The 16,614-nt window shown below is 41.8% G+C and overlaps 1 protein-coding gene across 1 annotated transcript; it reads right to left on the reverse strand.

Annotated features, from left to right (window-relative positions):
- Positions 1 to 5,189: 5,189 nt before the first annotated feature.
- LOC106561470 (tripartite motif-containing protein 16-like) lies at positions 5,190 to 7,378 on the reverse strand (the record flags this gene model as incomplete). Its single annotated transcript, XM_045711513.1, has 4 exons — positions 5,190 to 5,877; positions 6,109 to 6,168; positions 6,294 to 6,453; positions 7,166 to 7,378. Coding segments are annotated over 4 exons (948 nt in total), but the record flags the coding sequence as incomplete, so codon positions are not given.
- Between the last annotated feature and the right edge of the window lie 9,236 nt (positions 7,379 to 16,614).

Consider the following 16,614-nt stretch of genomic DNA (forward strand, 5'->3'; position numbering starts at 1 on the left):
CACTAGCTTTAAGCACCAGCTGTCAGAGCAGCTCACAGATCACTGCACCTGTACATAGCCCATCTATAATTTAGCCCAAACTACTACCTCTTCCCCTACTGTATTTATTTATTTTATTTATTTTGCTCCTTTGCACCATATTATTTATATTTTATCTTTGAACTTTCTTCAAACTACAAATCTACCATTCCAGTGTTTTTCTTGCTATACTTTATTTACTTTGCCACCATGGCATTTTTTTGCCTTTACCTCCCTTATCTCACATCATTTGCTCACATTGTATATAGTCTTATTTTTTATTTTATTTTTTTTTATTCTACTGCATCATTGATTGTATGTTGTTTTACTCCATGTGTAACTCTGTGTTTTTGTATGTTGTCGAACTGCTTTGCTTTATCTTGGCCAGGTCGCAATTGTAAATGAGAACTTGTTCTCAACTTGCCTACCTGGTTAAATAAAGGTGAAATAAATAAATAAAAAAATAAAAAAATAAAAAAATAACTTTTAATTGGTAAATATTTCCAATAGATGGCAGCATAAGACCACGAAGCATCAGCTATAGGCTACAAGCAGCAATAAGATTGACATAAAATAGCATGCAACCAAAGACTACAGTGAGGGAAAAAAGAATTTGATCCCCTGCTGATTTTGTACGTTTGCCCACTGACAAAGAAATGATCCATCTATAATTTTAATGGTAGGTTTATTTGAATAGTGAGAGACAGAATAACAACAAAACAATCCAGAAAAACTCATGTCAAAAATGTTATAAATTAATTAGAATTTTAATGAGGTAAATAAGTATGTGTATTGTAATTATGTTATTGAAACAGAATAAGTCAGTAATGAGAGATTAAATAAGTCCAGTCCAACCATTACCTCTCTCCTCTTTCACATCCCTCTATCATCTCTCTATGGGGGAGTACAACCATTACCTCCCTCCTCTTTCACATCCCTCTATCATCTCTCCATGGGGGAGTCCAACCATTAACTCTCTCCTCTTTCACATCCCTCTATCATCTCTCCATGGGGGAGTACAACCATTACCTCTCTCCTCTTTCACGTCCCTCTATCATCTCTCCTTGGGGGAGTACAACCATTACCTCTCTCCTCTTTCACATCCCTCTATCATCTCTCCATGGGGGAGTACAACCATTACCTCTCTCCTCTTTCACATCCCTCTATCATCTCTCCATGGGGGAGTACAACCATTACCTCTCTCCTCTTTCACATCCCTCTATCATCTCTCTATGGGGGAGTACAACCATTACCTCTCTCCTCTTTCACGTCCCTCTATCATCTCTCCATGGGGGAGTACAACCATTACCTCTCTCCTCTTTCACATCCCTCTATCATCTCTCCATGGGGGAGTACAACCATTACCTCTCTCCTCTTTCACATCCCTCTATCATCTCTCCATGGGGGAGTCCAACCATTACCTCTCTCCTCTTTCACGTCCCTCTATCATCTCTCCATGGGGGAGTACAACCATTACCTCTCTCCTCTTTCACATCCCTCTATCATCTCTCCATGGGGAGTACAACCATTACCTCTCTCCTCTTTCACATCCCTCTATCATCTCTCCATGGGGGCGTCCCAATAATCAACCCTTCCTCCTGAAGTGTAGCTTTCCTTCTCTACTCCTCACAAATGTAAAAGCATTGGATTGGTGTTGACATGGGGTAGAGGGAGTTTACATATACCAGTCATTTCCTTTTAAATCCATGAAGGGAAGTGGGAGAGAGAGAGAATCAGATAAAGTTGTTGGAGATAAAGGAATATGTGAGCAGAAACCCTCCAGGTACAGATACTGTATGTAGAACCATAGTAAAGCCCAGTATGGACTATCAATACAGATACTGTATGTAGAACCATAGTAAAGCCCAGTATGGACTATTAATACAGATACTGTATGTAGAACCATAGTAAAGTCCAGTATGGACTATTAATACAGATACTGTATGTAGAACCATAGTAAAGTCCAGTATGGACTATCAATACAGATACTGTATATAGAACCATAGTAAAGTCCAATATGGACTATCAATACAGGTACTGTATGTAGAACCATAGTAAAGCCCAGTATGGACTATCAATACAAAGTGACCATTTAGAACGAGGCCCAGTTCAATGAGAGGAAGTCTTAACAGAACTGGGGGATGACAGACATGAAGTGGGAGGGTGGAGATCTAATATTTTTTGGTGCCAAACACTAAAGCATGATATTGTAATAAATCTACACCATATTCCCTATGTAGAACACTACTTTAGACCTGGTTAGAAGCACCGTAGTGCACTACGTAGGGAATAGGGAACCATTTGGAACAGAGACAGTAATTCCCCTGAACATCTTTCTCTTCCTCATCTGGTTTCTTGAACAGCCCTTCACTCCTCCCCTCTTCCTCCCCTCCTCCCTTTTCATTCTATTCTATCACCCACACCACTAGCTCACCTCCACACAATCCATTTACAAGTTAAAGACACACCTTGGAATAAATAACAAAGGAAAACTATTACTAGAAGAAGTTTAGTGTTGTATTTTTTTATTTCCCATCACCATAAATCATATTTAATCACTGAACAGTAGCAGACCTAACTTCATCTGTTCCTGACTCTGGATATTGGATTAAAAAGACCATCAATCTCCAATGATATTAAAGTACTATTCTGAACATTACTGATATACTGAGGGGCAAGTCAAGATATCTGCAGGTTTTATTGTTTGGTCAATACCACCACCTGCTGGACAGGTTTAATGTTGCTGGACTGAGCAGTATTGGAGGATGAAAGATGACACATTTAGGGCCGGTTTCCTGGACATCTACATTGAACATGCTTTTTAGTCCAGGACTAGGATTAATCTGTGTCTGGGAAACCAGACCATATACTTTAGTAGAAAGTAAGAGATTCCAGCTTGTAGTGGGCTGACTTGTCCTGAATTCTCAATTGAGAAAACAAATCAATGGTTCTGAATGACAACCAATATACATCAACACCATACATCATGATTCATGGAAATGTACAATATTAAAACATTGCACTTAAATAAAAATGAATACATTGAATGTTTATTTTAATTCAGATCATCTGAAGATCAAATCAGTTGAATCATTGTACATAAAACAGAGTAGAATGAATCATCACATGTGGGGACCATCACCACCAGCATGACTAGTATCTATGTGGACCCTACTACAGTTTAACCAGCTCAGCTATAGACTACACCAGCATGACTAGTATCTATGTGGACCCTACTACAGTTTAACCAGCTCAGCTATAGACTACACCAGCATGACTAGTATCTATGTGGACCCTACTACAGTTTAACCAGCTCAGCTATAGACTACACCAGCATGACTAGTATCTATGTGGACCCTACTACAGTTTAACCAGCTCAGCTATAGACTACACCAGCATGACTAGTATCTATGTGGACCCTACTACAGTTTAACCAGCTCAGCTATAGACTACACCAGCATGACTAGTATCTATGTGGACCCTACTACAGTTTAACCAGCTCAGCTATAGACTACACCAGCATGACTAGTATCTATGTGGACCCTACTACAGTTTAACCAGCTCAGCTATAGACTACACCAGCATGACTAGTATCTATGTGGACCCTACTACAGTGTAACCAGCTCAGCTATAGACTACACCAGCATGACTAGTATCTATGTGGACCCTACTACAGTTTAACCAGCTCAGCTATAGACTACACCAGCATGACTAGTATCTATGTGGACCCTACTACAGTTTAACCAGCTCAGCTATAGACTACACCAGCATGACTAGTATCTATGTGGACCCTACTACAGTTTAACCAGCTCAGCTATAGACTACACCAGCATGACTAGTATCTATGTGGACCCTACTACAGTTTAACCAGCTCAGCTATAGACTACACCAGCATGACTAGTATCTATGTGGACCCTACTACAGTTTAACCAGCTCAGCTATAGACTACACCAGCATGACTAGTATCTATGTGGACCCTACTACAGTTTAACCAGCTCAGCTATAGACTACACCAGCATGACTAGTATCTATGTGGACCCTACTACAGTTTAACCAGCTCAGCTATAGACTACACCAGCATGACTAGTATCTATGTGGACCCTACTACAGTTTAACCAGCTCAGCTATAGACTACACCAGCATGACTAGTATCTATGTGGACCCTACTACAGTTTAACCAGCTCAGCTATAGACTACAACAGCATGACTAGTATCTATGTGGACCCTACTACAGTTTAACCAGCTCAGCTATAGACTACACCAGCATGACTAGTATCTATGTGGACCCTACTACAGTTTAACCAGCTCAGCTATAGACTACACCAGCATGACTAGTATCTATGTGGACCCTACTACAGTTTAACCAGCTCAGCTATAGACTACAACAGCATGACTAGTATCTATGTGGACCCTACTACAGTTTAACCAGCTCAGCTATAGACTACACCAGCATGACTAGTATCTATGTGGACCCTACTACAGTTTAACCAGCTCAGCTATAGACTACAACAGCATGACTAGTATCTATGTGGACCCTACTACAGTTTAACCAGCCCAGCTATAGACTACACCAGCGTGACTAGTATCTATGTGGACCCTACTACAGTTTAACCAGCTCAGCTATAGACTACACCAGCATGACTAGTATCTATGTGGACCCTACTACAGTTTAACCAGCTCAGCTATAGACTACACCAGCATGACTAGTATCTATGTGGACCCTACTACAGTTTAACCAGCTCAGCTATAGACTACACCAGCATGACTAGTATCTATGTGGACCCTACTACAGTTTAACCAGCTCAGCTATAGACTACAACAGCATGACTAGTATCTATGTGGACCCTACTACAGTTTAACCAGCTCAGCTATAGACTACACCAGCATGACTAGTATCTATGTGGACCCTACTACAGTTTAACCAGCTCAGCTATAGACTACACCAGCATGACTAGTATCTATGTGGACCCAACTACAGTTTAACCACCTCAGCTATAGACTACACCAGCATGACTAGTATCTATGTTGACCCTACTACAGTTTAACCAGATCAGCTATAGACTACACCAGCATGACTAGTATGTATGTGGACCCTACTACAGTTTAACCAGCTCATATATAGACTACACCAGCATGACTAGTATCTATGTGGACCCTACTACAGTTTAACCAGATCAGCTATAGACTACACCAGCATGACTAGTATCTATGTGGACCCTACTACAGTTTAACCAGCTCAGCTATAGACTACACCAGCATGACTAGTATCTATGTGGACCCTACTACAGTTAAACCAGCTCAGCTATAGACTACACCAGCATGACTAGTATCTATGTGGACCCAACTACAGTTTAACCAGCTTAGCAGTACTATAAAAGAGACTAAACCCAGGATAGAGGGGCTGAGTGAATGTGGTCTGGACTCTGTGGAGGAGGGTCATTGTGTCAGAGACACTGTAGAAGGACAGAGTACCTGCCTTGTGATCCAGGTACACTCCTACTCTGGAGGACTGAGGGCCTGATACTTTAGTCACAACATTATTGTGTATGAAACAATAACCATCACTACAGCACTGTAAACTCCAAGACTTGTTATTGTGTCCAAATATATTACTTCTCTCTGTTCTGCTGATGTCTTTATATGAGACTGCTGTAACAACCAACTCCCCACTCCACTCCACCTCCCAGTAACAGCATCCAGACAGACCCTTTCTACACAGAACCTGGTAATGGTTAGTGAATCTGTCTGGATGGTCAGGATATGGTTGGACTTGGCTTGTATAGGTCACCTTTCTGTTCCCTTTAGACAAAGAGAGGAGTGTGTATGCTGTGTTTGGGTCCAGTCTGAGCTGACAGGAATCTGGGAGAAGAGCAGAGACCAATGAGGGGAGTCAGAACAATAACTTAAGTCAGATACTGTGTCTACCCTGTCTTTGATTAGAGCACAGCAGAGATCAAATCAGAGAAATATGAGGAGTCAGATAGATACCCAGTCTTTGATTAGATCTACTATTGCTCTATATTTCTAGAGGGATTGTTAGGAGTGTCAGTAAAAAGAGACTGTTAGTTACTTCACAATAAAGAGACTCACATGGTAACAACTGTTCTCTGGTCTTGGGCTCTGGAGGCAGTACAACATCCACTAAATTCACTACAGACACACAAACACATTGACAGAGAGAGGGAATGTTATCATCATACCATATTCCACATGTATATGACTAGTAGGGAACTTTCAATGGTCTAAAGTTGATGTTCTTATTGTTTTCAACACACCTGTAGTGGAGATCTTGGTCCATTCTCCTTTAAGGAAGTCTTCTAGTTTCACTCTCAGTTCAGACACAGTCTTACTCACATCTCCAAAGTACTGAAGAGGACGGACAACAATTCTGGGTAAGTCTGAAGATACACTGATACTGGAGAGAGACTGATAACTCTGGAGAGAGAAAGAGAGAGAGAGAGAGAGAGACAGGGGGAAAGAGAGAGCGAGAGGGGCAGAGAGAGAGAGAGAGAGAAACAGAGAGGGAGAGGGACAGAGAGAGAGCGAGAGAGAGAGAGGGACAGAGAGAGAGAGGGGCAGAGAGAGAGAAACAGAGAGGGAGAGTGATAGAGAGAGAGAGACACAGAGAGAGAGAAAGGGGCAGAGAGAGAGAGAGAGGGACAGAGAGAGAGAGAGAGAGAGGGAGAAGGACAGAGAGAGATTAAGAGGGAGAGAGGGAGAGAGAGAGAGAGAGAGGGACAGAGCGAGAGAGAGGGACAGAGAGAGATAGAGAGAGAGGGACAGAGAGAGAGAGAGAGGGACAGAGAGAGAGGGAGAGAGAGAGAGACAGAGAGAGAGAGGGATAGAGAGAGAGAGAGATAGAGGGACAGAGAGAGAGAGAGACACAGAGAGAGAGAGACAGAGAGAGACACAGAGAGAGAGAGACAGAGAGGGACAAAGAGAGAGAGACAGAGAGAGAGAGAGAGAGAGACAGAGAGAGAGACAGGGAGAGAGACAGAGAGAGAGGGACGGACAGAGAGAGAGAGGGACGGACAGGGAGAGAGAGAGAGAGAGAGAGAGAGAGAGAGAGAGGACAACATAATGATTGAGATGAATAGTTTCACGTTAAGTTAATTTCATATCACATGTAACAAGGCAGTTTAGTTACCTGGAGGAAATGGATGTGATCCTCTGTGTGTGAGAGCTGCTCCAGCTCAGTGCTTCTCTTCCTCAGCTCAGCTATCTCCTTTTTCAGTTGCTCCAGGAGTCCTTCAGCTTGACTCACTTGAGCCTTCTCTTGGGCTCTGATCAGCTCCTTCACCTCGGAGCTCCTTCTCTCAATAGAGCGGATCAGCTCAGTAAAGATCTGATCACTGTCCTCCACTGCTGCCTGTGCAGAGCGCTGTTAAGAGAGAGAGAGAGACAGAGAGACAGAGAGAGAGAGAGACAGAGAGACAGAGAGAGAGAGACAGAGAGAGAGAGAGAGAGAGAGAGAGAGAGAGACAGAGAGAGAGACAGTAGGTACAGTAGCCTCTGCACCTCATTGAGTCAGAACGCTGCCACCCCTGCTCTCCATGTCCACCAGGCCTTGTCCCCCTCCTGGACAGGCAGGTACAGAACACCGCTTGGCCCTGCTCTACTCTCCTCCCTCCTGGTACCCCCTCCAGTAGCCTGCCCCGTAGCAGAGCTAGACCCAGCCTCTGCCCCTGAGTCCTAGTAGGCTGGACAATAGAACGAGTCAAAACGGCCAAAGAACGTTGTCTGAGCTGGAACACTAGCGAGGTCATAGCAAATGAATTGAAACGAACCTTCACAGAGCCTCTTCTGACTGGAATGATCCTTAGAATTCCATTTCCCCTAAATGGCACCAAAAATGTCTACCTTCTTATTTGACCACTAAAACCTGTTCTTAGGACCAAACTGAAAAATAACAACTGGTGTAGAAAGTAAACACCCGCACCTCGATTGTGCCAAGTGTGTTTATGTCTGCGTTACCAGGAAGTAGGAAAAAACGGGCAACTTCTGACTATTTCTGGTCTAGCGATCGATGACAGCAGAGGACGCTGCCCAACCTTATGTCATTAGAAAGAGGAGATTGTCCTGATTAAAATCGTGTCCGACATGAAAACATCTAAATTTACACATTGTGAGATATTTAGTGAAATAAACAGAAAAACCATAACTAAGCTACTCAAACTTACATCATTAGAAATAATAGGTTATCCTGATTAAAATGGTGTAGAACTTTAAACCATTAAAATAAATACATCTATTACAGATAATTGGAGAAATAGACATGTCCCTATTTCCCCAAAACAATGGCAGTCTGAAAGTTATAACAGCAGTCTTTTAATTAACCAGCTTACCATTTATCTACGACCATTTGACTTTGTGTTTAACATTTAGTGGTTTGTAATCTAGTGGTTAAGAACGTTGGGCAGTAACTGAAAGGTGGCTGGTTCCAATCCCCGAGCAGACTAGGTGAAAAATCTGTAAATCGCTTTTTTTTAGGCAGATTTGGGCTCTTAACCCTAGTGGCCTAGGGTTGTCATCTGATGAAGATCATCAAAGGTGAGTGCTGCATTTAGCTGTCTTCTGGGTTTTGGTGACATTATATGCTGGCTTGAAAAATGGGTGTCTGATTATTTCTGGCTTGGTACTCTGCTGACATAATCTAATGTTTTGCTTTCATTGTAAAGCCTTTTTGAAATCGGACAGTGTGGTTAGATTAACGAGAGTCTTGTCTTTAAATAGCTGTAAAATAGTCATATGTTTGAGAAATTGAAGTAATAGGATTTTTAAGGTATTTGAAAATCGCGCCACAGGATTCAACTGGCTGTTACGTAGGTGGGGCGAATTCATCCCGCCTGCCCCATAGAGGTTAATACAGATTTACTTTAATACAATAATTCATTGAATGTAATTAGTTTGTGTATTGTAATTATGTTATTGAAACAGAATAAGTCAGAAATGAGAGAATAAATAAATCCAGTCCAACAATTACCTCTCTCCTTTTTCACATCCCTCTATCATCTCTCCATGGGGGGTACAACCATTACCTCTCTCCTCTTTCACATCCCTCTATCATCTTTCCATGGGGGAGAACAACCATTACCTCTCTCCTCTTTCACATCCCTCTATCATCTCTCCATGGGGGCGTCCCAATAATCTCTCCTTCCTCCTGAAGTGTAGCTTTCCTTCACTACTCCTCACAAGTGTAAAAGCATTGGATTGGTGTTGACATGGAATAGAGGGAGTTTACATACAGTGGGGCAAAAAAGTATTTAGTCAGCCACCAATTGTGCAAGTTCTCCCACTTAAAAAGATGAGAGGCCTGTAATTTTCATCATAGGTACACTTCAACTATGACAGACAAAATGAGAAAAAAAATCCAGAAAATCACATTGTAGGATTTTTTATGAATTTATTTGCAAATTATGGTGGAAAATAAGTATTTGGTCAATAACAAAAGTTTATCTCAATACTTTGTTATATACCCTTTGTTGGCAATGACACAGGTCAAACGTTTTCTGTAAGTCTTCACAAGGTTTTCACACACTGTTGCTGGTATTTTGGCCCATTCCTCCATGCAGATCTCCTCTAGAGCAGTGATGTTTTAGGGCTGTCGCTGGGCAACAGAGACTTTTTACTCCCTCCAAAGATTTTCTATCGGGTTGAGATCTGGAGACTGGCTAGGCCACTCCAGGACCTTGAAATGCTTCTTACGAAGCCACTCCTTCGTTGCCCGGGTGGTGTGTTTGGGATCATTGTCATGCTGAAAGACCCAGCCACGTTTCATCTTCAATGCCCTTGCTGATGGTAGGAGGTTTTCACTCAAAATCTCACGATACATGGCCCCATTCATTCTTTCCTTTACACGGATCAGTCGTCCTGGTCCCTTTGCAGAAAAACAGCCCCAAAGCATGATGTTTCCACCCCCATGCTTCACAGTAGGTATGGTGTTCTTTGGATGCAACTCAGCATTCTTTGTCCTCCAAACACGACGAGTTGAGTTTTTACCAAAAAGTTCTATTTTGGTTTCATCTGACCATATGACATTCTCCCAATCCTCTTCTGGATCATCCAAATGCTCTCTAGCAAACTTCAGACGGGCCTGGACATGTACTGGCTTAAGCAGGGGGACACGTCTGGCACTGCAGGATTTGAGTCCCTGGCGGCGTAGTGTGTTACTGATGGTAGGCTTTGTTACTTTGGTCCCAGCTCTCTGCAGGTCATTCACTAGGTCCCCCCGTGTGGTTCTGGGATTTTTTCTCACCGTTCTTGTGATCATTTTGACCCCACGGGGTGAGGTCTTGCGTGGAGCCCCAGATCGAGGGAGATTATCAGTGGTCTTGTATGTCTTCCATTTCCTAATAATTGCTCCCACAGTTGATTTCTTCAAACCAAGCTGCTTACCTATTGCAGATTCAGTCTTTCCAGCCTGGTGCAGGTCTACAATTTTGTTTCTGGTGTCCTTTGACAGCTCTTTGGTCTTGGCCATAGTGGAGTTTGGAGTGTGACTGTTTGAGGTTGTGGACAGGTGTCTTTTATACTGATAACAAGTTGAAACAGGTGCCATTAATACAGGTAACGAGTGGAGGACAGAGGAGCCTCTTAAAGAAGAAGTTACAGGTCTGTGAGAGCCAGAAATCTTGCTTGTTTGTAGGTGACCAAATACTTATTTTCCACCATAATTTGCAAATAAATTCATTAAAATTCCTACAATGTGATTTTCTGGATTTTCTTTCCTCATTTTGTCTGTCATAGTTGACGTGTACCTATGATGAAAATTACAGGCCCCTCTCATCTTTTTAACCTCTATGGGCTAGGCGGGACGAATTCGTCCCACCTACGTAACAGCCACTTGAAGCCTGTGGTGCGGCTTTCAAAACCTTAAAAATCCTATTACTTCAATTTCTCAAACATATGACTATTTTACACCTATTTAAAGACAAGACTCTCTTTAATCTAACCACACTGTCCGATTTCAAAAAGGCTTTACAACGAAAGCAAAACATTAGATTATGTCAGCAGAGTACCAAGCCAGAAATAATCAGACACCCATTTTTCAAGCTAGCATATAATGTCACCAAAACCCAGAAGACAGCTAAATGCAGCACTCACCTTTGATGATCTTCATCAGATGACAACCCTAGGACATTATGTTATACAATACATGCATGTTTTGTTCAATCAAGTTCATATTTATATCAAAAACCAGCTTTTTACATTAGCATGTGACGTTCAGAACTAGCATACCCCGCAAACTTCCGGGGAATTCGCTAACATTTTACTAAATTACTCACGATAAACGTTCACAAAAAGCATAACAATTATTTTAAGAATTATAGATACAGACCTCCTCTATGCACTCGATATGTCCGATTTTAAAATAGCTTTTTGGTGAAAGCACATTTTGCAATATTCTAAGTACATAGCCCAGGCATCACGGGCGAGCTATTTAGACACCCGGCAAGTTTAGCACTCACCATAATCATATTTACTATTATAAAAGTTTGATTACCTTTTGTTGTCTTCGTCAGAATGCACTCCCAGGACTGCTACTTCAATAACAAATGTTGGTTTGGTCCAAAATAATCCATCGTTATATCCGAATAGCGGCGTTTTGTTCGTATGCGTCCAGACACTATCCGAAATGGTAAAGAAGGGTCGCGCGCATGGCGCAATTCGTGACAAAAAAATCTAAATATTCCATTACCGTACTTCGAAGCATGTCAACCGCTGTTTAAAATCAATTTTTACGCCATTTTTCTCGTAGAAAAGCGATAATATTCCGACAGGGAATCTCCTTTTCGGCAAACAGAGGAAAAAATCACAAAGGCGGGGGCGGTCGGGTCACGCGCCTAAGCCCAGAGTCCCTTGATCGGCCACTTGAGAAAGGCGATAATGTGTTTCAGCCTGGGGCTGGGATGACGACATTCTGTTTTTTCCCCGGGCTCTGAGCGCCTATGGACGACGTAGGAAGTGTCACGTTAGAGCAGAGATCCTTAGTAAAAGATAGAGATGGAAAAGAAGTTCAAGAAATGGTCAGACAGGCCACTTCCTGTAAAGGAATCTCTCAGGTTTTGATCTGCCATTTGAGTTCTGTTATACTCAGACACCATTCAAACAGTTTTAGAAACTTTAGGGTGTTTTCTATCCATATGTAATAAGTATATGCATATTCTAGTTACTGGGTAGGAGTGGTAACCAGATTAAATCGGGTATGTTTTTTATCCAGCCGTGTCAATACTGCCACCTAGCCCTAACAGGTTAAGTGGGAGAACTTGCACAATTGGGGGCTGACTAAATAGTTTTTTGCCCCACTGTATACCAGTAATTTCCTTTTAAATACATGAAGGGAAGTGGACAAGTTAACCTCTATGGGCTAGGTGGGACGCAAGCGTCCCACCCGTGGTGCACTCCATCAACAGCAGGTGCATTTCAAGAGCGGCAAATTTGAATCCAAATAAATGTCAAAATTCTAATTTTTCAAACATACAACTATTTTACACCCTTTGAAAGATAAACATCTCCTTAATCTAACCACGTTTTACGATTTCAAAAAGGTTTTACGTGCGAAAGCATAAATTTAGAGTATGTTAGGACAGTACATTTACAAGAGTTGTGTGTAATGTTTTGTCAATTCAAAGACAGGGTCACCAAAACCATAAAACCAGCTAAAATGATGCACTAACCTTTTACAATCTCCATCAGATGACACTCCTAGGACATTATGTTAGACAATGCATGCATTTTTAGTTCTATCAAGTTCATATTCATATCCAAAAACAGCGTTTTACTATGGCATTGATGTTGAGGAAATCGTTTCCCTCCAATAACCGGCAGTCAAGTCAGCATCACAAATTAAATAATTAAAATTAGAAAACATTGGTAAAATATTATATTGTCATTTAAAGAATTATAGATTTACATCTCTTGAACGCAATCAACTTGCCAGATTTAAAAATAACCTTACTGGGAAATCACACTTTGCAATAATCTGAGCACTGCGCTCAGAAAAATACGCGTTGCGATACAGACTAGTCGTCATGTTGGGGAGATCTAAAATCGAAAATACTATGTAAATAATCCATTACCTTTGATTCTCTTCATCAGATGTCACTTCCAGGTATCACAGGTCCATAACGAATGTAGTTTTGTTCAAAAAAGCTCATCATTTATGTCCAAAAATCTCCGTCTTGTTAGCACATGATCTAAGCCCGCCGGACTTCACTTCATGAACGAGGGGGAAAAATATATTTACGTTCGTTCAAACATGTCAAACGTTGTATAGCATAAATCATTAGGGCCTTTTTAACCAGAACATGAATAATATTCAAGGTGGACGAATGCATACTCTTTTATAACGTATTGGAACGAGGGTACCCAACATGAACTCGCGCCAGGTGTCTAATGGGCCATCATCGTTCCATGGCTCTTGTTCGGTCAGATCTCCCTCCAGAAGACTCAAAACACTTTGTAAAGGCTGGTGACATCTAGTGGAAGCAATAGGAAGTGCCAAAATATTCCTCAGCCCCTGTGTTTTTCAATGGCATAGGTTTAAAGGTAATACAACACATCAGGTATCCACTTCCTGTCAGAAAATGTCTCAGGGTTTTGCCTGCCAAATGAGTTCTGTTATACTCACAGACACCATTCAAACAGTTTTAGAAACTTTAGAGTGTTTTCTATCCATATATAATAAGTATATGCATATTCTAGTTACTGGGTAGGATTAGTAACCAGATTAAATCGGGTAAAAAAAAATGTATCCAGCCGTGCAAATACTGCCCCCTAGCCCTAACAGGTTAACCATACATGACTCCCCAGCATACAACAGCTTCACACAGGTCAAAAAACTCTTCCCAAACCCAAACACAGACATCACATTAAACAGATACTCATGGTCCACTCTATCAAAAGCCTTCTCTTGATCTAAAGAGACCAGTCCAAAGTTCACATTAGAACCTCTCGACAAGTCCAACATGTCCCTGATTAAGAACAAGTTGTCCGTGATTGAGCATCCTGGTACACAATATGTTTGGTCCTGATGTACTATCGAGTCCAAATGGGACTTCAGTCTGTTAGAGAGGACCTTGGCAAATATCTTGTAGTCCGCACAGAGTAATGCCACAGGCCTCCAGTTCTTAAGTTCACACAAGTCCCCTTTGTTGGGCAGGAGAGTCAGAGCCGCCCGACGGCAGCTCATCGGCAACTCTCCTACCCCGATGCATTCACGCAACACACAAAAGAAGTCCTGTCCAATTATTCCCCAGAATCTTTTATAAAACTCCATTGGGAGTCCATCGACCCCTGGTGCACGACCGGGGGACATCTGGGTTACAGCCTCTGCCAGTTCATGGGACAACAGGGGAATGTCCATTTCATCCCTCTGTGCCAGAGAGAGCTTAGGGAGTCTTGCGAACAAGACCTGAGCACACATAGGATCACACACTTCTGCCCTATACAATTCAGTATAAAACTCTACAGTCCGCTCCCGCATCTCACCCACCACAGAGGTCACCCGCCCATCAGACAGCCGTAGACAATGCATACCCTTGGCTTCACTGCTCTGTCTTTCCAAACCAAAGAAGAAGGAGCAGGGAGCATCCATCTTCTTGAGCATGGAGTACCTAGCTCTTACATGTGCTCCATTTGCTTTAACCTGGAAAAAACTGCTCAGGTCCCTACGTAATTCAGCTAAATTAGCCTGGAGGCCTGCATTGCCTTGCCCCACCATCTCTACCTCCATCTCACTAATACATCGCTCTACTTCCCCCACTACTCTCCTAGCCTCTGAGGATGAGAGAGCTGTGTACTGTTGACAGAAAAGCCAAATTTGGACTTTCCCCACATCCCACCATTGACTCAGAGACTCATACTCCTCTCTTCACTGCCCCCACCTTTCCCAAATGGTCTGGAAACCTGAGCAAAAAGTGGCATCTTGTAGGGGCTTTACATTGAACTTCCAATAGGATGCCTGCCGGGGCCCTGGTGAAATAGACAGCCGAGTCATGGTTATGTGATGATCCGAATACCCCACCGGGAGAATGGTAGCGCCCAACAGCCTATTGCTCCAATTCCTAGACATGTAAAACCGATCAAGTCGGACTGCACTCACCCTAGCCCCAAAAACCTTCAACCATGTATGCTGTCTTGTGTTTGGATGTTTAGTTCTCCAAACATTCACTAGGTCGAACTGATTAATATGTCCTGCTTGGGCTAGGGGGCAGTATTTTCACTTTTGGATGAAAAGCATGCCCAGAGTAAACAGCTTAATACTCGGGTCCAGAGTCAAATATTTGCAAATTATTAGTAGATTTGAATAGAAAACACTCTCTAAAGTTTCCAAAACTGTTTGACTGATGTCTGTGAGTATAAGAGAACTCATATGGCAGGCAAAAACCTGAGAAAAATACAACCAGGAAATGGAAATCTGGTACCTGTATTCTTTTCAAGTCATTGCCTTTCTAACACACAGTGACTTAGGGTTCATTTTACACTTCCTAAGGCTTCCACTAGATGTCAACAGTATTTAGAAAGTTGTTTGAGGCTTTTGCGGTAAACACAGAGCAAACAAGAGGACATGGAAGTAGGTGACTCAGAAAATGACATGGGTTTCTGACGCTCGTTCACGTGAGGAGGTAGCTGTGTTCCAAAACGTTTTTCAAGACATTGCAATCGTCCGGTTGGAATATTATTGAAGTTCTAAGACAAAAGGCTCAACAGATTGATGCTATACAACGTTTGACATGTTTGAACGAATGTAAATATCACTTTTTTTTACTTTTCGTTGTGACATTTTCCTCGCGCTTCCTACACTTGGAGTAGATTACTCAACGCACAAACAACAAGAGGGTATTTCGACATAAATGATGGACTTTATCGAATAAAACTACATTTATTGTGGACCTGGGATTCCTGAAAGTGCCTACTGATGAAGATTATTAAAGCTAAGTGAATATTACCAATTTCCTATTTATGATTTCAGATGACTCCAAAATGGCGGGTATCTGTATTGCCTGATGTTTTTTTCTGAGCGCAGTACTCAGATTATTGCAAAGTGTGCTTTCCCCGTAAAGTTATTTTGAAATCTGTCAAAGCAGTTAATCTATAATTCTATAATTCTTTGAATAACAGTTTAACCTCTATGGGCTAGGTGGGACGCTAGCGTGCCACCCGTGGTGCACTCCATCAACAGCAGGTGCATTTCAAGAGCGGCAAATTTGAATCCAAATAAATGTCAAAATTCAAATTTTTCAAACATACAACTATTTTACACCCTTTGAAAGATAAACATCTCCTTAATCTAACCACGTTTTACGATTTCAAAAAGGTTTTACGGCGAAAGCATAAATTTAGAGTATGTTAGGACAGTACATTTACAAGAGTTGTGTGTAATGTTTTGTGAATTCAAAGACAGGGTCACCAAAACCATAAAACCAGCTAAAATGATGAACTAACCTTTTACAATCTCCATCAGATGACACTCCTAGGACATTATGTTAGACAATGCATGCATTTTTAGTTCTATCAAGTTCATATTTATATCCAAAAACAGCGTTTTACTATGGCATTGATGTTGAGGAAATCGTTTCCCTCCAATAACCGGCA

This window comes from Salmo salar, unplaced genomic scaffold, assembly GCF_905237065.1.
Source record: "Salmo salar unplaced genomic scaffold, Ssal_v3.1, whole genome shotgun sequence".
Lineage (NCBI taxonomy): Eukaryota > Metazoa > Chordata > Actinopteri > Salmoniformes > Salmonidae > Salmo > Salmo salar.